This window comes from Mustela nigripes, chromosome 10 (assembly GCF_022355385.1).
Source record: "Mustela nigripes isolate SB6536 chromosome 10, MUSNIG.SB6536, whole genome shotgun sequence".
Classification (NCBI taxonomy): Eukaryota; Metazoa; Chordata; class Mammalia; order Carnivora; family Mustelidae; genus Mustela; species Mustela nigripes.
In genome coordinates this window covers 52,840,625-52,863,642 of record NC_081566.1, presented here as the reverse complement: position 1 = coordinate 52,863,642, position 23,018 = coordinate 52,840,625, and the positions used below count along the sequence as shown (strand labels likewise).

Below are 23,018 nucleotides of genomic sequence, written 5' to 3'. Positions count from 1 at the left end.
AAATTTTTAAAAACTTTTAAATGTATTTTTATTTATTTTATTTATTTATTTATTTTTACCTGTTTCATTATTTAGGGTATTTTATGGAGGTGTCTACTAAATAAGCGTGATTGATTGAATTGAGGGCAGTTGGTAGTTCAGTCAATGTTCAGCTGCTGGCCCCTTCCAGGAGGTTGAGGGGTGGAGCTGAGGGTTCCACGCTTCTAGTAAAGACTTGGTCTTTTTGGTGACTAACCTTAATCCTCAAGCTAAACTGGAGCTTGCCTGGAGTTTCCTTATAAGAACCAAAGAGGCTCCTATCAATCTTTACTCAGTCTATTCCAAAAGTTTTAGGACTCTGTGCCAAGAACGGGGACAAAGACTAAGTATGACACTGTAGTTATGTTTGTTTGTTTGTTTGTTTGTGTAAGTGGAACATCTTCTCGCTACAGGGTAATGGTCATTTGTCAATAAAGAATAAGCTTTCAGAGACAATAGAAGGAACACATGTTTATCCTTTAGTTACTGAATCTGGTTCTGATTGAGACTCTGTCTTGGGGCTTATACTCTCATGTGAAATGAGGTTGGGTTTGCAGTTCTCATTGAACTCTTTCATACTCCCTAATAAGGAGCCAGCCGATACTGTATATATCTAAAGACTTGAAATCACAAAATAATATTAAATCGTTTGACTTTTCGCCATTAGAACCAGTTCTGCCGTCTTCTGCTTTCATAACCTCCAAAAATCTGTAACTGAATCTTTAATGCAGAAGACAGATCAATGATCTTTATGAGTGAAACATAATTTTGCAGATTTTAGGAGTCTTAATTCCTACACTCTAGGCAGAAAGGAAAGAAGCCAGTTCAAACTACTTTTTATGTGTATACCCACATTCTTCTGCCCATCCTTAACATCAGTAACATCTTTATATAAACCAGTGTTGACTGTATCATTCTTAAGTTCATAACCTTCAGGGTACTTCACATAGATATCTCATATGATATTGGTTCTTGCTGGAATTTAACAAAAAATAACAATACTAAAATTAATCCACTCCCATGCCATGGACCTTGGAACTCGGAATCATGAAGCTTTGTGTGCTGATATCTACTCCTTTGACTTTGATACACTGTTTTTTTTTTTAAGTGTGTTAAGGAAAACACAAGGATACATTACAACACAAACACTAGAGATTACCTTTAAAAACACACACACATACACACACAAACATAGTAATATGATATGATGTAATAGTTTCCCTTTTGATATAATACATTATAATATAATTACATATTAATCATGTTATTAATAATTGCCTTAGAAGGATTTTGGTTTAGGTAAAGGTCTGTATACTGAATGTGTTTTCATTAAAGTTGATTAAACATATTTAAGAATATATATTCATACTATTTTTAAAATACTCAATTTTATTTTATTTTTTTAAAGATTTTATTTATTTATTTGACAGAGAGAGATCCCAAGTAGACAGAGAGGCAAGCAGAGAGAGAGAGGAGGAAGCAGGCTCCCTGCTGAGCAGAGAGCCCAATGCAGGACTCGATCCCAGGACCCTGAGATCCTGACCTGAGCTGAAGGCAGAGGCTTAACCCACTGAGCCACCCAGGCGCCCCTCCCCTTCCTACTTTTAAAATCACCCATGCTTTCTTTTTATGGTTTCACTTACTGTTTATTCGTAAGTAATTCCCATGATTGGTGTTTAGCCTTTCTGTTCTACTCTCCGAAGAATGAATCTACGTGTGTATTTTCAAATATCTGTGTTCTTCCACTGACCCTATACTCTTACTTGAACTCCAGTTTCAAATTCTGTGTATTATACCTTGGATTTCCCCCAAATCATCTCAAACTTGATGGGCATAAAGTCATATTTTATGTTTGTTTAGAAACTGATTCCCTTTTCCAGTTCCCCCATTTTGGCCAAGAGCATTTTCTTTCCCTTAGGATCTACATTTTGACCTTGTCTTTTCTTCTGCCACATACTCCTTTGTGAGTCTCGGTGGTAAGACCCTTCATGTCTTCTAGGCTGCTGCTTTTCATTTTGTTCCCATTGGCTGCAGCTCCCCAGAGAGGGACCCAAGAGATGCTCAAAGTGTTTGGGGGGACAAGATGGGAGGATCAATGAATGAGTTATCTGCTTTCCTTTAATTTCTTTCTTTTTTCTATTTTTTCTTCTTTTTGAAAACTGTTTATTGTTTTGAAAAATATATGTATATATAATATATATAAAATCTATAGTACTAGTATAAAGAGCATTTGCAATTACAAAACCAAGCCCAAGATCTTGATCCTAGGTTGCTTAACTCCTCTAAGCCTGCAAACTTAAGATAGTAATCCTAAACCCATAGCTCTGAGTTACAAGAACTAAATGAGATGATCAGATCCAAGTGCTTTGTAAACATTAACAATTCACTTTGGTGCTTTTTACTTACTACATTCCAGATTCTTTTTTCAATAGAGGTGATTTATATACTTGAGATGTCTGGAACAGAAAGGTATGGAAATTATAGTTATTTGTTTCTGTTTTATATATGGCAATGCCAGAGTTCATTCATAATAATAATTTTATTAATAGAAATGGTCTGGATCGCCTTGGTTATTTGTTTGTTTGTTTGTTTGTTTTTAAATTTTTGTGGTGCTGTTTAATGTAGTAGTTCTTTATTCTCAGGTCTTCACATATTACAAGATTATGCAAGAAACAGTAACTCAGAGATACAAGAGAGTTAACAGCTATATAATTTTCAAGTTTACTTGACTTAAATAGTACTGTTTCATATGCTAAAATCCCTAATGATCCACGGGCATCAATCAAATTACATCACTAGATTGAAAATAAAGGTGAAGCACAGATATAATGCACTTATTTATTGATATTGGTTCAAATTAATTGATGATGGAGCGCGCGAGCCAGGGTGAGCCCGTGTTAACGTACCATGCCCACAAAGACACGGAGGAATTCACACAACTATCTGTGATATATTTTTTTTTTTTTTTTTTTTTTTAATATTTTTTTTTTTTTTTAAAGATTTTATTTATTTATTTGACAGAGAGAAATCTGTTTGATAATCATTTCACATTTATACTGTTGCTGCCAAAATGGGATTTTACTCTCTTCGGAGCTCATGCAGTTTCGAAAGATGTTTAATATAAAATTAGGATTAATGGCTCAACGTAACCTTTCTGAATAGAGTCATGCTTAGGAAATGAACACACCTCAGCAATAACACACTGCTTGCATGAACACTATTGCTCGTGTATTCTGTCCGTAGTAAGCCTGCAGGCAATCCCTGCTCTAAAAAGGTTTATTACTAAAGAGGGGGAAACTATACATGTTTCTGGCTCCATGGTGCCTTCTTTGCAGATTCCTTTTGTTTCTTTCCAACTAGTTTTATTTAAAAATATGAATTTTTTTGTGAAACTCTAAATATAAATGCTTTTCTAAGAGCGGGAAGGGAGGCAAGCCTTCTTTTCTGACAATTATTGTCCTTATTTTTTTATTTATTCATTTTTGGGTTAATTTAGTCTGGCTAAAATTACATACATATTCATGTTTCTTAATAAGAACAAAGCTTTACTCTTGGTTATTTTCCATAAATTTGTCCTCATAAGCAATTTGACAGGCATGTACTTTACTAGAATGGAAGTTCACAGTGAGTCCCTGGGACTCGGGTTCAGATCTGTCATTCATGAACTCCGACCCCAAAAGTCCGAATGCTTCTTTAGCAGATCACAATAAAATTGCCACCGCTTTCTTTTTAAATTTCGGAGTGGCACATACTGTGTTTGAGGTGTAGATTGTCTAACTATTACTAAATGCATTAGAATTTTGAATGCGATTTCATTTTGGTCCAAAACATTGATTTGAAACAAAATGAGGGATTGTAAAATGACTTACAAATCCTCAAAAATGGTTTTCTTGCCCAGAACTCTGTGGAATGTATGTCTAAATATTTAACATTAAATGTACCATTATTTTACTTCCATTGCCAGTTTATCATATATATATATGTATGTGTACATATATATATACACACATGTGAGATTTATAATACCAATTCATAGGGAAGTATTAATAATATATTTTTATTAAACTTTCAGTTATCACGTGGGTATTAGTTGGACATCAGACATAGGAGATATAAGTAGGAAAACATATCTCAAGTATTAGGGCACCTGGGTGACTGAGTCAGTTGAACGGCTGACTCTTGAGTTCAGCTCTGGGCATCATCTCGGGGTCATGTCTGGCTCCACACTGATAGCGAACTCTGCTTGAGATCTCTCTCTTCTACTCCCTCCGCCCCTCCCCCCTGCTCTTTAAATAAATAAATAAGTAAAATCTTAAAAAAAAAATCAAGTATTTTGGAAGTGCTGATAAAGGAAGATTTTGGAAACCCAGAAGTTCCTTAGGTGATGATCAGCTTCCTTGCGCATGTTGAAGTTGAGAGAGTTGCTGTGATTTCACTTAATAGTTTTATCATTATTACAGATTACATTTTAAAAACAATTAACACATCCCTCTACTGACTAAAATTAATGTACCTTTTTAACTTTGCCAGTAATTTGCTTTATAAAGAAAACATTAACTGTTGCTTTTCAAAATGTCGTTTCATCTATGGCAAAAATATCTTTGGAACCTTCCTTTTAAATACTTTTAAAGAGGGGCACCTGGGTGGCTCAGTGGGTTAAGCCGCTGCCTTCGGCTCAGGTCATGATCTCAGGGTCCTGAGATCGAGTCCCGCATCCAGCTCTCTGCTCAGCAGGGAGCCTGCTTCCTCCTCTCTCTCTCTCTGCCTGCCTCTCTGCCTACTTGTGATCTCTCTCTGTCAGATAAATAATAAAATCTTTAAAAAAAAAAAAAAATAAATAAATAAATACTTTTAAAGAATTTTTACTGCAGAGTCCTGGAAAGACTGTCCTGAGGTTTGTGATAAGGAAGCTTATACCCAGGCAGCTTCAGAAACTAACCTTATGCCCTACAGGAAACAAGAAAAACTATGAAGATTTCAAAATTCTTAATGTAAAGAAATGTTACTCTGGTTGTGAATTGTCATTTGTATATATTCATGTTGCATTATATGAAAAGTGTAATATTGTTACAGGGATTTCTTTAGAAAGTAAAAGAACTTTTTAAATATTAAAAAGCAAGCTTTTACGTATTTTCATTGGCTTCAATTATTGGGATCGAGAACATTTATATAGTCAGCCCTTTATTCCTGTTTATGTTGCATTATTGAATAGCACCACGTTTTTCAAAAGTAGTATGTTACTTATGCACAGCTGTTCACAAACATCTCTTTCCTAATTATTTGAAGTACTTAACATCCTACGTTTTAAAAGTTTTTTTTTTTTTTTTCCCTCAAAGATCTGGTTTCTTCCCCCCCCCCATTTATTTATTCAGTGAATATTTGAATATTTTAGGATTTATTTATTCTCTGTTTCTGTGCCTAACTTGATTTCAAGAGAAATTTTACAAATTATGTATTCTAAATTCAGATCTGTCCACCTCATTCTCCTAAATAGGAAATATATAACTCAGATTTAGAGATAGTAGAATACTTGGTACAATCCTACGCTAAAGACTTTACATGAAAATTCAAAACATGTTAGCGGTTTGATATATGTGATTATGTAGATTTACAGAGCTAATGCCATATTCTTTATTTTCCCATTTTCTTTAAGTTGTACCTCAGTGTTGAGAAAGAAAATCCATAGTATGCACGAGGAAAACATAAAAAATACTGAGTAGTATTTTTTGCTGATTTTTTTTTTCCACCTCAGTCCCAGGCCTCTACCATATTGTATTTAACTTTTTAAATTTGTCCTGATTTTTGGCTGACTGTGTGTTGGTAGATGAATTGAATTTTCATTTTATTAGAAGCAATAATTAAAATAATTCCACTTATTTTTATTTTCATCATTATTAATGATGAACTTTTACTGAATATTTTTTGTGCCATGAGATCTGGAACATTTTACTGTCTAGTACTTACCATATGACTGGTCCGAAAACTACTCTATCACGTTGTTACTCTTGAGTCATACCCTCAGCAGCAAAAGTAAATCATGTGATGGAGAGATCTTAGAGAATTCTAGAGCTAAGTTCTACTCTGCCCATCTTAGTACCAGAAAACAGGGCTTATCTTATTTTTTTTTAACCTTATAAATAGCAAGTAGAATACATGTAGAAGCGATGTGCAGATTTTAAAAGGATATGCAGATTTTTTATGATGTCTGGGAAATTATTTGAAATCTGTAACATAATTGAATACTGGCTATGCAAGGAATATTCACAAGGGTTTACTGATGTATTTACATTTTCCCATCTATAACTTATAAGTTTTTAAAAACAAGTACACAGATTTACAAAAAATATAGAATTTAATTTAGAAAGAGCTGATCAGTCCTAGACATATATACATAATACAGATGTATGTGTGTATGCGTGTGAATATATAAAAAATTAAATTGGTTGCGCAGGCAGGAAAAGTAAGGGAGAACGAGAGGGAAGGATGACTTTACTGTTAGCCCCAAAGCACATAAATCCTTGGCTGTGTTGACTATCTCCCTTAGGGTATGCTTAAATGCATGCATAATTAAGATATAGGACTCTCCAAAACTTTTTTACCGAATCTCAGTATCATCCTTTTTTCCAGTCTCAGCGTTGGGATGGGAATGTTACTTAACACTGACGTCAGCTCCCAGGCTGCTTTGGCGGACCAGGGGCTCTGCTTTCTTACCTGCCAGGTGAAGGTTTGGGTCCAGTTTCACGGTCTTTCATTTCCTTGGCCAGCAGGGACTGAGCGCTGGGAGGGCCACCAGGAAGCCCATTTCAGTGGAGGGGATGTCTCCTGCTGCCCAGCAGCAACGCTGTTGACTGATAAGGGCACGGCGATGATGATGATGAGTTCCAGGGCTTTCTATCTAGTCTCTTGATGGCAGCAGAGATAAGAGGCTTTATAAAGCGAGTTTCTGAAATTCATGACATCAGAGGAAGCCGGTACCTCTCTGTCAGAGGCCCGTATTGCTAGGGTGACTTGGTATAAACAGGAGGAAGGGAATAACCATGTAGTTCATCAGATGTACACAGCTGGCTTTCCTCGGTTACCAGTGAGTCCGTATTTTTACTGATCTTGGCGGCGTGATATGTTGGTCTGAGACCTAGTGCTGGTTGTCCAGCCACAGGTCATGGCCCATTCAGAGACTCACTTTTTCATCCTTTGTAATATGTTATTTAGTGTAGGGAAATTATTCATGATATCCTTGCCTATACTTCATAACAGTTAATAGAAAAGTGATTTTTTTTTTTTTTTTTTTACCATCTTCTTTCAAACTTAAAGGTTCTGGGTTTTTTTGTTGTTGTTGTTGTTGCTGTTTTGTTTTGTTTTTAAACACTCAAGGCTTTTCAAATTAACTGTCTTTCTCTTTGTTTTCTCTACAATATTTTGCTAGACAGTCACACTATCTTGGCCATCTCCCACCTATATTCACCCCCTTCCGCTTTCCATTCTAGCAACATCTTCCGGGCCTTTGTACTCTATGATTTACTAACCCGGAGAAATGACTATTACAACCTAATTCCTAGTAAGACTGTTCCAAAAAGCATTCAGCATCATCTTACTCTTTTGCCACTTCAAGGACTTTCTCTTCCATATCATGCAAGAAGTTGGGGGAGAAAGGGTGGAAGCCAACAGAAAAGTGATTCTCCGTCAGCTAATTCCCAAAGACGATGCATTTGATATAACCTTAGTGACAAGGAAAATGCACCAATTGTATTACAAGAATTGACTTGCAGTTCCCAACAGATTTTACTAGGCAGAAAGATGTTCCTTCCAAAAGTGAAAAGAACATTTAGTAAACATAACCGATGAATTTAAAGAAAGCCTTTGCTGCCATTTACAAAAAATAACCGTGGAGATCTGTGATTAACAAGAGATTCTTAAAGAGGGCTTATGTGAATCAAAACATGTCAGTATTTCCAAATGACAGGTGCCATGCATGGACATAGGTGATTAAATTTTTACTCTTGTTTGAAATGATTTCTAATGAAAACGCCTTAAATCTTATACATCATTATTGTTTTCCTCGAAACCCTGCTAAACAGTGCTTTTAAATTAGAATTTCAATGTGTAGCCTATGGAATAACTTAAAGAGTTAGGCAATTCAATTTATGCTCATATAATGAGGGCCTACATAAAATAAAAGGATAATTTCTAGATAACTACCAGCTTGTGATAGGATCAGTTTAACTGGCCAGTTGTCAGAGTTGGCCTTTCTCGGGGAATTAGGGACTCTTGGCCCCTGTGTAAAAGAACGTAGACCCAAGCTGTAAACTAGCAGACTGGGGGGTTATCAGATAGCAAAAAAATGTGTGAACACTTAAATATTGGGTGACTTTATGTAAGAACCAGATTGCTGGCTTCTTTTGGAAATGGGAACTCTGATAACAGCAGATTCGTGTCCAATGGTGCCTCCGCCTAGCACGAGGCACTGTCCCGTGGGTACTGGTAAGGGCTAGTGGTATATCCATGAGCCAAATGCTAATGCTCTTCGTTCACCACGGTATGTACACACCCCTCATTTTAAAAAAAAAACAAAACACAACCCTTTTACCCTACGTAGTTGTTTGAATTCGCAGCTCCCGATGTACATAGCCATATACTCACACAAACGGAGTTTGGATGGAAAAATTTTGCAAATTAAAAATTCTCACAGAATCATTTGACTAGCCAAACCTTTATCAGGAAAATAAAGAAACTGAATAATAGCTTATCTATTCAGCATTGTGTGTCTCTCTTTCTCTAGATGAAGTATCCTATATGGGTGTGCATGTCTGTCATGTGCATACACACACATCCACTATAATTTCTGAGAAATGGGTGCCTATGGAAGTAGAGGTGAAACCTTAGCCACTGTGATCTGTTGACTGAACTCTGGTCATATTTAGTCAAATATGTTTTTATTCTTAAACTCCAGATGAAATTTAGTTAAATAACAGAGTAGCCCTTAACTACTCCTTGGTTGCTTTCAAAATATCCATTATTAGGTCATATTCTCCTCCCCTTCGCATAATGTAGTCTCTCTGTTGTAAAATACACACAAATCTGAAGCTGTTTATGATTTTCCATACTTCATTCTCCACAGTGATGTGCAACAGGCATTGATCTTTTCCTAATGCAGTAATAAGCTAGGAGCATTTTTCAAACGTGGGCACTTTATTTGCTTTATTATTGTCAAGAACAAAAGGAAATGCATTTGGCCAAGGTCAGTATGAGGGGAATGTGAAGACCCGTGCCAGAAAGCCCACTGCTCCTCTGGCTCATTAATGTTCTCCATTTGGCTCTGGTCTTCCCTGATTTAAGATATGAAGTATGTTGATGTTTCCAACTGCCAAGCAGTTGTCGTACTCTGAATCTGTGGGTCAAGTCCATCTTTTTAAACACACCATTTCATTCATAGAATCTTAGAACTGGAAGAGAGCTTCACATGTGATCACACGCATTCATCTGCTTCCAGGCAGGAGGGCAATAAAAACGTCTCAGAAAGACAACGGTTTTCTTCATTTGTCAAATTTCCCAACTGTACGGATCGATGGTCTTTTTGCTCAATATTCAGTAGCTACATGTAATTCTCATTAGTAACTTTTCGTATCTATCTTGAGGTTTTCCCCAGCAAACCAAATGCTATTTTTTTTTCTCATGTTGTCCGGGATGAATATACAAAAATTAATTCTGATATCCTACCTTTTAGTGGCTCCTTTTTTCCATGATTCAGGCTATTTTGTTGTCTTTTAAAGTTTTCTATACCTTTGTAAAGTTATACTATATTAGCTCCTTGAGAAGAACACAAGCAACCAGAACTATTGAGATGATTGACGAGAGATTTCTATCACATTGTGGGTCCATTCAAGGTTTTGAAGAATTAAAAACAAACCAAAAGATAGGGGAAAAAAAACAATTATTACATAGCAATAAAGCATATTATTAACTTATTTACTTATTCATTTCCTTAGTACTTTGGAATGCCTAATGTGCGGAAAACATGTGATGTATCCTTCATGTATGATAAGGACTAATATACCATTAAAACATACATCAGAAACACTTTTGACCACTTGAAACTGTTGGACTTAGAATGTCATTTCTCACCCTGCTCTCTGCCCTTAGTTTGTTGTGGAATTAAGCTGGATACATATAATAAATAAAACATTTTGAAGTTTGATGTGAGCCCAGGCGGTGTTTCAAAAATATAATAATCTCGTCTTGAGCTGCCTTGTGCCGGGACGAGTGTGTTTGTCTTTTCTCGGCACACTTTAGGATTTAAAGATCCCTCCTAACATTGTGGACCACGTGCGTATGGGGCAGTACACCCCACTACCTCGTCTCGTAGCATCCCTACACAGGAAGTCTGTCAGGAAATTCACCACTTCACCCAGGCCTAGGCTTCTTCAGCTGAGACCCAGTGTATTTGGCATCTGGAAATATCATTCATGTTTTCTATTTCTTTCCACACTCTTCACACATGCTAATTTGAGATAAAAGTACAGGCTAGGGTCTATCCCTGCCATAACACTTTAAATGTATAGTTTTCTTGGGGCACTTGGGTGGCTTAGTTGAGCATCTGACTCTTGATTTCAGCTCAGGTCATGATCGTAAGATCCTGGGATCGAGCCCTGCGTCGGACTCCACAGTCAGTGGGGTGTCTGCTTCAAGAATCTCTCCCCCCTCCCTATCCCTGCTCACGCTCTCTCTCTCTCTCTCTCAAATAAATAAATGTTTAAAAAATTTTTTAAAATAACCTTACACTTTTCTTATTGGCTCTCCAAATGTGCACGTCTCTATTTATTACTTGACAGAACATTTTGATGTGTTTACCTTATGTATACTTCTCCCCCAAGTCTTCAGCACTATTTATCAATTAAACTTGAGCCTGGAGTAATTCCTTATTAAAACCTAGATCCTCAGTGTAGTGAACGAAATACATCACTGAACATTTGGCTCGAAAACTGGATGTAAAATTGTTTTTTTTCCCTTTTTATATGTATATTGTCTGCAGCAAATCAAACTGAGTTTGTAGTCATCTTGCTCAAACCATGTAGGACAGAGATTTTGAAAGTATTCAAGAGATGAAAAGATGATAAATGGAAATTAATTGCACCAGAAACATTACTTTAACATAGTCTTTTTTTTTATTTAAGATTTTTTTTTTAAAGATTTTATTTATTTACTTGACAGATAGAGATCACAAGTAGGCATAGAGGCAGGGAGAGAGAGAGAGAGGAGGAAGCAGGCTCCCTGCTGAGCAGAGAGCCCGATGCGGGACTCGATCCCAGGACCCTGAGATCATGACCTGAGCCGAAGGCAGAGGCTTAACCCACTGAGCCACCCAGGCGCCCAATTTAAGATTTTTTTTATGTGATCTCTACACCCAGTGTGGGGCTTGAACCCACAACCCTGAGATCAAGAGTTGCACGCTCCACCGACTGAGCCAGCCGAGTGCCCCTGCTATTGATAGTCTTTTAATATTTGTCTTTATTTAATTTTAGTGAGTGGGTCATTCATATAAAGATGCTTTCTTGTTATCACTGTCACTCATGATTCTTCTACCCCAGTTTTTCTCATGAGGTCTTAAATTCCTCAACAGTCTAATTTGTCAACTTCGAGGGAGAATAAGTTTAGCTTGAAAATGGGCCCAGGGTGGCCATGGGCTGCTGCGAACATCTTGGCACCAAGGGCAAGTGGGAATGTTCTCTGATGATTCTTACATGCGTGTGTTCTCTACTTTTGCATTTCTACAAGGTTCATGCCGGCTTTCATACTCACTCTTGTTTTTCCTTTCTTTTCTTCCATTAACTTGCCTCACATATTTAATGGCACAACTGTCAGGTAAAAGGGAGTCAGTGGTGGAATATGGAGTTTGTTGAGAAGGGAAGGAAACAAGCGTATTCTCTTTAGTCCCTATCGGACCCTGCGTCAACTCATTGTAGATGAGCTCTCTGATTCCTTTTTAGTGTTCTTTCCTTTGTTTCAGTCCCTATGGGCTGCTATAACAGAATACTATAAACTGAAACGTCCAAGATGGAGAAACTGGCAGATTTACTGTGTGGTGGGGGCTTTCTGGTTCATAGACGGCCCTCTTTTCTCTGTCCTACATGGCAGAAGGGGTGAGAGAGCTCTCCGGGGTCTTTTTTATAAGGGCACAAATCCCATCCTGAGGGTTGCACTTTTGTGACGTCATCACCTTCCCAATGCTCCACCTGCCAATGCCATCACACTGGGGATTAGGTTTCAACATAGGACTTTTGGTGAGGCGCAAACATTCTGCCCATGAAACTTGTTGACTCCACTGAAGACCTAGAGTAGAGCTGTTAGACTCTGCTAAATTCGTCCCCATCGAATGAAAGAAAGTGACCATGGCTTTCATCCCAGCCACTCGAAAACTAGCTTGTTTAATTTCATACTTAATTCATTTTTACAGGGTACTGAATTCTGCATAAATAGTATTTGTGCTTCTGTTTATACAGAGCACCCCTGTGGAGTGCTGTGTGTTGTTAATACTATTATTATTGTATTAAACTTATTGCTGCCCAGTGTCACAAGAAATAAGAAATGAATGTTCTCAGTGTCACAAGAATAGTTCTCACTGGTGTGAGATTTGGGCACATATACATTAATATTACATTAACATTTAATCTCGCGAGCTGGTTTTTTTTTTCCCTACATATTTCATGAGCTAGGTGTAGAATTTTTTTTTTTTTTACATGATCTGGATATCTGTATATTATGTTTCTTTGTATGGGATGTACTTTATTTTGAATCTCAATTATTACCAAAATAACATGGCCAGAAAAATATTATTAAACATCATATGTCATTTTGGTATTGTATAATCGGCTCTCAGCATCTCTGCTTGATTCTGGTAGTACATTTATTAAACCTTTGGTGAGTTACTAAGAAATTGGCCAGGATTTAAAGTTTTCCTCTGCGAAGAATACCATGAGCTTGTCTTTTGAGCTTCAAAAGCTCTTTGCTGGGTACCCATCTGATCTAGAATAACACCTAATGAAATCGAATGACCTCCAGACTCACCACCACCTTTCCCTATTTTCGCTTCCCAACGCCCCAGCCCCCAGAACTACATTCTCTTCGAAATCGACATCTGCTTTTTTGGTCATATACTCCTCCTTCTGTATTCCTCTCCCTTGAATGGAAACTAAGTGACTCTGGCTCTCAACCCAGCAACTTGTAACCCAGCTTGGTTGATTTCATATTTAATTCATTTTTACAGGGCATTGAATTTTTGCATAAATAATATTTGTGCTTCTGTTTACACAGAGATCCCCATGGGGTGCTGTGCACTGTTGTTACTGTTATTATTGTGTTAAACTTATTGCTGCCGGTGTCACATTTAATTGTGAATTAGTAGAATCACTTTTCCTGATGTTGATGTGCGGCCACATTCCATGTCTTTACCCACTAACTCATAACTTTATTAATATGAAAAGGCAATTTCGAAAAGGATAAAGGGAAGAGTCACTGGTATTAAATAGTAACAAGACGAAATAGAGTTTAGATAGGCATAAGTCACAGCAATAGCTCTTTGAATAGTTTATGAAATTTTTAACAGGCAAAAAGCAAGAAAGGGAAAATTTTCTTTTTGTCTTTAAAGGTTGTCTCTATGTTTAGTAAGTGCAGGCCAAGCACCCTCACTCCCTCTCCCTCTCTCTCTCTCTCTCTGACATGAAGCAAAGTAAGAAATAGTGCCTTTTGAATAGGAGATTTCCTTTAATTACATTGGAGAAGTGATAATGGTAGGTATTGCATGTTTAATGTAATGTTCTGGATGCCCCTTTTTCTTTCTCTCTCTCTCTCTCTCTTTTTTTCCCCTTCACAGCTACCTCATCTTGAGCAGAAATAAAAGGTTCAGGGCTTGTCAGCATCAGTTTATAGATAGCTGTTTAAAAATAATGAGATATTGGGTATTGTAAGGCTCAGGGCCGTCTTGCCAGACTCATTTATTTCCATTCACCTTTTGTCAGAATTGCAGACAGAAGACATTCAATTAAAACTTGTCACCTGTTGCAGATGACCTAATTTGTACTTGTATGTGTCATAGATGAGGGCTGCATGCTTCAGATGAAGCAACTTGACCCCCGGTGGCATATTTCCCCTGCAAAATATTTTGTCGATGGTTATTTCCAATTTCTATCATTTTGATTTCAGCTCCAATCCAGATTATGAATTTAGCACATGCCTCTGAACCAGGCAAGGATTGTGAATCACGTGAACCCTGAAAAAAAAAAAAAAAGAAGGAGGAACGTCTTTAGGTGGATGTCCTATGGGCAGAGATCGGCAGATGGATTTTGGACGCACCTTGAATCTGAAACAGAGGGAAGCCTTTGTAATTTGCTATGCAAGCCCCACATGTTTAATAGTGCAGATAGCTATCCGGAGACCCAAACGAAAGACTTCCCCTTGCTAATTGTTAATTCATCTGTAGAGCAAGGAAGCTTTAATGTGAGTCATGGCTTTTATCTCTTTTAGTGACTAAGGATTCAGTTTAAAAAAAGAGCCCACCTAACGGATATGCATTTTCTCTCCTCGAGTGAATTTCTCCTTTTATTGCGGTCCAATTTAGAGCGTTTCCACTGGCAGCCAGGCCATTTCTAAAGTTCCTGAACTGTGGCCACGATACTCCAGCGGAAGTAAACGTAAGCCTCGGCCAGGCCCGGGGTGTCTGGTTGAAAAGCCGCTGTTGTCTGGGCCTCCCTCCTGAGCTGAAAATGAAGCCAGAACGTTGCTCTGCATCTGTGGCCCAGGCCGGACAGGCTTGTCTCATTTGCAGTAGCAGTCGAAGGAGGAAGGAGATGAATGTCTTGGGGCCGCTGCCTCAGTAGAAAAGCAGAGAAACTAAATCTTTTTATTATTTTTGGTTTGTCCACACTCTCGTAGCTGTAAACTTTTTCAAGTCACGTGCCCCTTCATGGAGTGATGCAAAATCACTGGCCCTTCCCTTGAGTTTGAGTAAGCGTGCTCAGTCCTCCCCCCCCCCCCCCCCCACCAGTGTTCTGCCCACCTCCCCATGTGGACCCTTTGTTGGGTCACCCAGTATCCTTTACTGTGACAGTCCGTTTTTATCTGCCTGCACTGCTAGCTTTTGGAGTAAATACCAAATGCTCTTTTCCAAAAATCGAATTTGACGACAGGAAGGCTATATAAACATGGCGCTTAAGAAAGTGGGTTCTGGAGCGCCTGGGTGGCTCAGTGGGTTAAAGCCTCTGCCTTCGGCTCAGGTCATGATCCCAGCGTCCTGAGATCGAGCCCCGCATCGGGCTCCCTGCTCGGCGGGGAGTCTGCTCCCCCCACCCCCGCCACCCCGCCTGCCTCTGTCTGTCTACTTGTGATCTCTGTCAAATGAATAAACAAAATCTCAAAACAAAAAAAAAAGAATGTGGGTTCTGCAGCCATTTTTCCAGCCCCCACCCCTGGCTCTGCCTCTTGCAAGCTCTGGTTTTCTCATTTTTGTGCAACGGGATAATAATAGCACCCGCCCCATAGGATTGCTCTAAGGCTTAAATGGGTTCATATACGTAAAAACAATTAACCCGTTGCCTAGACTGTAATAAGCTCTTGACAGCCGATGACTGCTAGTCACTGGCTGATATTCTTGTATATTCCAAGACACTTCTTGCACAGATTGATTCATTCAATTAATAATGAAGACATGGCTTGGGAGGAAAATGTAGGTATGAGGAGTCAAGAGACTGCTGAATCAGGAAGCGAGGGACTAAGCCATGAAGCCAGAGTGAACAATTGTCACTGTCTATTTTGAGAAGGGGGCCATGGTTGTTGAGGGTAGCTAGGGGTTGGTGTGTTTCATTTTCTCACATGATCCTCAACAACTTAATATGATTAAATTGTCCCTGGGGTATGTGTGTGAATATACAAATAATTTTCACTCATCCCCTCGAGAGCAGCCTATAAATATGCACGATACTTCCGGTTATACTGGGATGCTCTTTTAGGAGGTTGTCCCGAAGGAGAACCCCATCAGGGGCCCCCCGCTAAATTACCCTCTGCTGTATCCGATACTGCTCATCTGCCTTAGCTTCCTTTCCTGCAGCTCCTCAAAGGGATTTTCTCTGTCCTCTGTTGGTGATGGATCCCCCGCAAGAGTCTCCGGAGAATTCCAGGGGCTGCTCGGTACCTCTCTGCCCACAGGGAAGGAGCGTGTTTCCTTCTGCAGAGAAGGGAACTGCGGAATCAGGAAGGCCCATAGCGGAGGGGAGGGTTCGCACCCTCTCCACCTGCTTGTTTCAGAAGCCTTGCTTCTCCAGTTGCATCCCAAAAACTCAATTACAAGCCACGTGTGGTAACATTTATTTAATACAACTATTTAGTATTCATTAAATAATCTTCCAAAAAAGTCACTCTCTCTTAAAAAATATTATCACTTTAACATGACTGTCTGCACCTTCGATATTCCGGGGTCTATGTAACTAATCATTTGAGCAAAACTTTGCTTGGGAACAACATTGTAAAAGGCTGGTCTTTAATTTAGAAAAGTAGGCTAGGGTACCCTTGTATAATTCTCTGAAGGGGAGATCTTTTATTATCCTATGAAATGCCTCTAACTTTGTGCTATTAAAAATGTGAAAAATACTTTTGACTTTGGACTATATAATATTGTAAAAATTTGCATTTGGGCATAAAACGTAGACTTAAAATGAGCTGACCTAAGAAGACCCGCAGCTGAACTGTTTTACTTCTCTTGGCGTTTATTTGCCTCACAACGTATTTTTTTCCTCCTTGCCCTACTCTTGCTTTCTCAATTTTGTAAATTCTGACAATGTAGAAGATTTGTAATACCCTTGTGGCAATGCAGGCACATGCAGTATTTGAAGGAAGAAGGGATCTGAAACATTGTACTTGGTCCGTAATGCCAACTCTTAAAATCTTTTATTTAAAATAAAAAAAGATAATAGGGGTCTCCACATGACTAGAAAGTCCAATTGCCTTAATTAACTTCCAATCCTGTCACACATGGAACCTTGCGGGTATCTTATTTCCTGGGAGAAATCTTACTTTCCAACTTTTTCAAAACTGGTTATGAGTAAAGTCGAGACAGAAATGGTTTGTCTTTCAACAGACTGAAGAAGGGAAGAGACAGGCTTCATCGCCTTTGGTGGAAATACCTGGATTCGATTGATGTCTCTCTCTCTTTTTTTTTTTTTTAATTTTATTTATTTATTAGACAGAGAGAGAGATCACAAGTAGGCAGAGAGGCAGTCAGAGGTCAGAGAGAGGAGGAAACGGGCTCCCTGCTGAGCAGAGAGTCCGATGCGGGCCTCGATCCCAGGACCCTGAGACCCTGACCTGAGCTGAAGGCAGAGGCTTTAACCCGCTGAGCCACCCAGGTGCCCCGATTGATGTCTCTTTAGGGCGAATCTGGGTTCCCAGGTCCTGATCATAAATACTCTTGTTTTTCTTTGTGTCTGCTAAACTGTTTGGAGACTTTTAAATGCATTCAGTGAATGAGGTCATTACCAGTTCTCTGCTTCAGTTTGTATTGTGCACTTACAGCTAAACTCAGTGATAGTGTCCTCATTTTTGGTAGAATTTGGATTCGATTCTGTATCTATTCCAAAATGATATCTAAAATGACATTATTAATGACAGGGATGAGCAGGAAATAGAATGGGATACCAAATACTTCTATAAATCACTTAGATGTCAAATGAGTATCATTATTTCGCTTGTACCCTTTGAATTCTCTTTTACCTCTCCATCATACCTTGGTCTGTTTCCCTTAGAACTGAGGCAAGTTAGACTGTTATACTCCATGAGGACAGATTTTTAATAAATGATCATGATGCAAAATATGTATCAATAAAGTAATACAGTAATATTTCAACAAAACAATGACACAGTAACAGCTCCTTATTTTCCTTGGCATTTTGAGGTTTATGAAATATTTAAATAATGCATGTGTATAATATCCAAACATATTAATATATTTTGTAAATGTAATATTGGACCATTACAGCAAAACCTCAGGAAGGATACTGTCTTTATATCCATCTTTTTTTTTTTTTTAAGATTTTATTTATTTATTTGACAGGGAGAGAGAGAGATCACAAGTAGGCAGAGAGGCAGGCAGACGGGGAGAGGGAGGCAGGCTCCCTGCTTGATTCCAGGACCCTGGGATCCTGACCTAAGCCAAAGGCAGAAACTTAACCCACTGAGCCACCCAGGTGCCCCTGCTTTATTTTTTAAACATATTCTTCACCTAATATTTAGGAATAAATTATTATGCTATTATAGTTGGAAACATTAAAAGGGGAGCCTTTAATCTTTTCACAACATCATTATTGCAGACTGTGGTTCTAGCTGACAGGTACATGTAAATTGATGATACATATTGTATTTTGATATATGCAAGGCAAAGGATTTTAGACTAGATAGCTTGAGAAATTTTCTATAAAATAGCACTTAAAAACAATTACATTAAATATTAAATTAAAAATTTAAATTATAATTTAATTTAAATTTATTTAAATTTAAAAATATTAAATTAAAAATTAAATATTAAATTAAAATCAAATATAAATATTCTTTTTCTTTTAAAGATTTTATTTATTTATTTGACACAGACACAGCGAGAGGGGGATCACAAACCGGGGGAGCGGGAAAGGGAGAAGCAGGCTTTCCGCTGAGCAGGGAGCCTGATGTCCGGCTCCATCCCAGGACCCTACGATCATGACCTGATCCGAAGGCAGTTGCTTAATGACTTACCCACCAGGGTAAGACAAGAAAATATTCTTGTCTAGTGATTTTTAATCTTTTTTTTTCCCCCTCTCAACACTCTTCATTTTTTTATCGATAGGTATTTCTTTTGTAACTCAGCGTATCATTTGCACATATTCCTACTAATGAGAAACTGCAGTTTAAACCTATGTGTTGCCCAGTGCAGTAGAGGTAGAATCTTCAGTTACGGTGTTTGATTTACAGTATTTTAACCATTTTGATTAAATATTTCTGTTCTTTGTTCTCTACGTTTGATTCATCTCTATGAAATTGGCATCCTAATAGGACAAAGTGTGATATCCCAGTTAGGCCGTCTGTTCGCCATCCAGTTTTGTACTCTAGAAATCAGATGAACAAGGGAACAGAGCCCTACTGTAGGCAGAAAGTGTTTAAAAACAGCAGTAAGGAAATACAGCTTCTTCGTGACTCTCATGCGCTATTTTTAGTAAATACTTAGGCACTGTACTAATGTCTTTATTTTGTGAAATTTGCTGTCAAAGCCTACTTAATTGCTCTTGAAGTTGTCTCCTGATTTCATTTAAATACTGCTCTGACATTTCGGTGTGACAGTTCAGGCTTTCTCTACAACCAAGTGTGTATTTCCGTGTTCCGCTAAAAGATAATCAACTCTTAAAGCCGTATTATTAAGATAATATGAAAAATTGTGTTTTACTTTATCTCGTGCTGGAACAGTAATCCTTACCATGCAAGTGTCTGTGTTCACTTCAGGGTTCATGTAGAACTGTGTCCGCATTTCCCAAACTGTGTCGCGTCACTCAGAGAACCCACAATTCACGCATTCCACATGATAGTCATAAATACTCCTGAGACCAGATCTTTGGTGAAATTGGTTTGCAAAACACTGCATAGGCTGTATCTCCTTTTGAGAGTTTTTCGGAGGCCATTTGCATTATAAAGGCTCTGAGAGCCCTTTCAGGAAAATAATAATACCAATGATGCTGTGGAACCAAATCTGTTTTCTAAACATTTTGGGAAACACCATGTACAATGAACTACTTGGTTGAATTTATTAAGGGATAATGTTACACCGTTTTGTCAGTTAAGGTACTACCACGGTGAGTCTGTCTTGCTCTTCCTCCCAAAGTAAGCTCTGTATTAGGTGAGGGTTTGTATGGTCCTGGCCTGAACTTCACCATGACAGACTGGAAACCAAGTTATTAACAAGCTCTTCTTACCACTCCCCAGTATCTGTAAAACATTTATTTTTATTTCTTTCTTTCCGTTTTGCCTCTTTCCTCAATCTTTTAAATCCCATGTGAGCAAAAACCTGCTGTATCTTGACCCAATCTATCACTCTTTAGGAAGAAGTTTTAGTAACTCCCTGTCTACCTCCTTTTCTGGCTTCAGCCTTAGCTCTGCCTCACGGACACAGCCCGCCTTCGACATGCTGGGCCTTCTGAATCTTTCAGGGAGCTCCTCTTTCTGTCCGGTGTCCAGCCCAAACTTACTCCCCATTTTCTGTCATTTGGAAGAAGATACACATGTGCACCAAAATGTAAATAACATCCTCCTCTGAGACATGTTGACATGATACTAGGGAACAGTCCTTACCTCTCATCTTGCGGAGTGTAATTCCGGCTTTCCACAGCACGAAGGTGCTTTCAGTTCAATTCAGTTCCATAGCGAACCCCGTGGTAGACCGGGGAGGGTCGGATGACTTGTCTGCGGTGAGCTTTCATGGGTGACTGGGAAAGAGGATACGGATTGCCATTGCCTTTAATTTGAGAAACGAGGCTAGTATCAAGGAACAATTTCTTTGTGTTAAGTCCCATGGAAATGTGCCTTTCCTTTGGTGTGTAAATGTGATTTTGACGGCCTTGCATGAAATGTGTTTCAGGTTTGTCATGCTCTACAGATGTGCTTGCCAACCCCTGGCCATTTTGTTTTAGCCATCTTTTTTTTTTTTTTAAAAAAAAAAAACATTCCTCCAATACCTCTGGCCCATTCTGTGTTCTAATGTCTGTCTCCATAGCACCAATGGGTGATACTGTATGTATACTGGTTTCAAAGATGGCTACCTCAGCAGTAAGCCAGTGCCTGTTTTTGCCCACAGGGGTGCGTCTTGACAGAGTACGTGGAGGTCGGCAGAAGTACAAGCGCAGAATAGATGCGGAGAACAGCCCCTACCTGAACCCTCAGCTGGTTCAGCCAGCCAAAAAGCCATGTAAGTACAGCAGACATGTCTGGCTTTCCAACACACAGAATCCTCTCCGTTGGCTCTATGTGCGTCGGTCTTGGCACGCCCATCCCTACTGACTCCAAGGAGACTTGTCTTTGTTGGGGGGCCAGGGCTGTGTTCCCAAGGATTGCCTTTGAGGAGCAACAGCTACTCGGCTAATTATCTTTTTTTTTTCCCCCTGTGGGTTTCTCTCCCTTACCCTTTGCCACCAAGTCATTTTGTAGAAGCACAAGCCTATGAGGGCACAGCTTATATAATGCGAATTTTACATTTGCTGGTTATCTTTATTTTCAGAGGTACATAAAATGGATCATACTGTAATCATTAGTTCATTGGAGCTGTTAGTTTCAGATTTCACAAGAAAGTGATTTTTGTAGTTTTCAGTAACTAAATGAGTTTGACTGCTCAACCTCCCAAAGAAAATACATTAGGAGCCTCATTAATTTGACGCTAAAGAAGGTTAATACACTAGGTAGCAATAGATTAAAACAAGAAGAGGCCCTGCTGGTAACAAGCACAGGTTGATGGTTCAATCTCAGATGCCCTTATGGGCATCATGAATTGTTTTTAAAGAGTCCGTGGTTTTATAATGCCAGATTGCAGTTGGAAAGGATGATGGCTCCATTGCTAAAACTCAAGCCCCATTCTCTTTGTCATGAACTAGAAAGAGTTGGAATGTAGATTGAGGCAATAACTGCATCCCACTTTCTGAAAAGTCAGTTCATAGTTCTACCGCAACAGAACTAGCCTTTCAGGATATTTATGCACAGAGTTTGTACGAGGCACTGTGAAGTGCTTGATGCAATCAGTTCTTGCATTTAGCTCCACCGTCTCAGAAGACACAACCAGCACCTACCAGAGGAGGGTGCATTCTAGTGGTTGTGGAAGGCACACGGGCAATGTTGGATCTGCTTTCAAGGGAAGAGAAAGCGTCCGCTTCTAATTCCCACTCCCCAGGAGGGGTCGCTGCTGTGCATCATACATGTGAGCATATGGGGATCTGTTAAATAAATAAAACAGACCCTGAAATGTAAATGAAAGGACATTTTAGCTATGTCAAAGGAAAAACAACCAGTTTTACATAAAATTAAAGCTTAAGTGAACATATGGCATAGTTTCCTTTCGCCTTTCCAAAAAACATTATGTTGATTATACCTTCAATTGTCCAATCTGGCATCTTCTCCTCAGCCTGCATACGCTGTTTGGCATTCTGCAAATACAATCTAGGACTGCATTAAGCAGATTTTGCACATTATAATAAGAAACTTTCTGATAATACAATAAAACGCAATAAACACTAATGCTTAATTTCATTAGAGGTTAGTTTTCCTAGACTCAGTATCATACACACTGCCCATATCTCATTCATTTTACATGAGCATCGACTGAAACCATTGATAATTTCCTCTCCTGAGAGAAAAACGAGCCCTGGCCCAGTTTGCGCGTCCATTTGATGGAGGGACATCTATGGTTTTCGGCGTAAACCTGAGAAATTGGGAAGTGGCTTGTCAAGTACCTTCCAGAAGATTATAGCAATTTCAGTGAGCTCCATTTGTCTGAGATAAAGAGGCCTCCTAATAAATCATTACTCATTATCTCAAGGCCTCTGTGTTAATTTTCCTTAGTCCATCCAATTAGTGTGTTTTTGTAACAAACATTTATAAAACTTAATTTTCAGATCCTGTCAGATAAGTGTCAAGAGACTTGGCTAGGCTTTGCTGAGAAAGTGGCTGAGGGAGATTTCTGGGCCCTGACCGATTGCTTGTGTACTACAAAAGCCCAAGAATGGAAATTGGGTTCTATTGATTCTAATTAGGGAAACATTAAATAAGATTTACCTAGAAACGGTCCTGTCGGCTATTCTGTTTTCTGAATGATGGGAATTTCTTAGCTTCCACCAAATGTCTCCGACCCTTCCGGTCAAGTATCCATTGATTTGGGTCAAACAGGTAACCATCTTCCCAGGACAAAAGGATCCAGATTCAGGATTTCCTTTGGGCACATTTATGTGTGCCCTTTATTA

General features: G+C 38.7%; 1 protein-coding gene across 12 annotated transcripts in view; it reads left to right on the top strand.

The window, feature by feature from the left end:
* The window catches only part of ESRRG (estrogen related receptor gamma), a 620,659-nt gene that overhangs the window by 533,996 nt on the left and 63,645 nt on the right, over positions 1 to 23,018 (top strand). For all 12 annotated transcript variants that reach the window (XM_059413338.1, XM_059413334.1, XM_059413335.1 and 9 more), the window contains one exon: positions 20,870 to 20,980. In XM_059413338.1, coding sequence (XP_059269321.1) covers positions 20,870 to 20,980 — 111 coding nt within the window. The remainder of the gene's footprint in view (positions 1 to 20,869; positions 20,981 to 23,018) is intronic.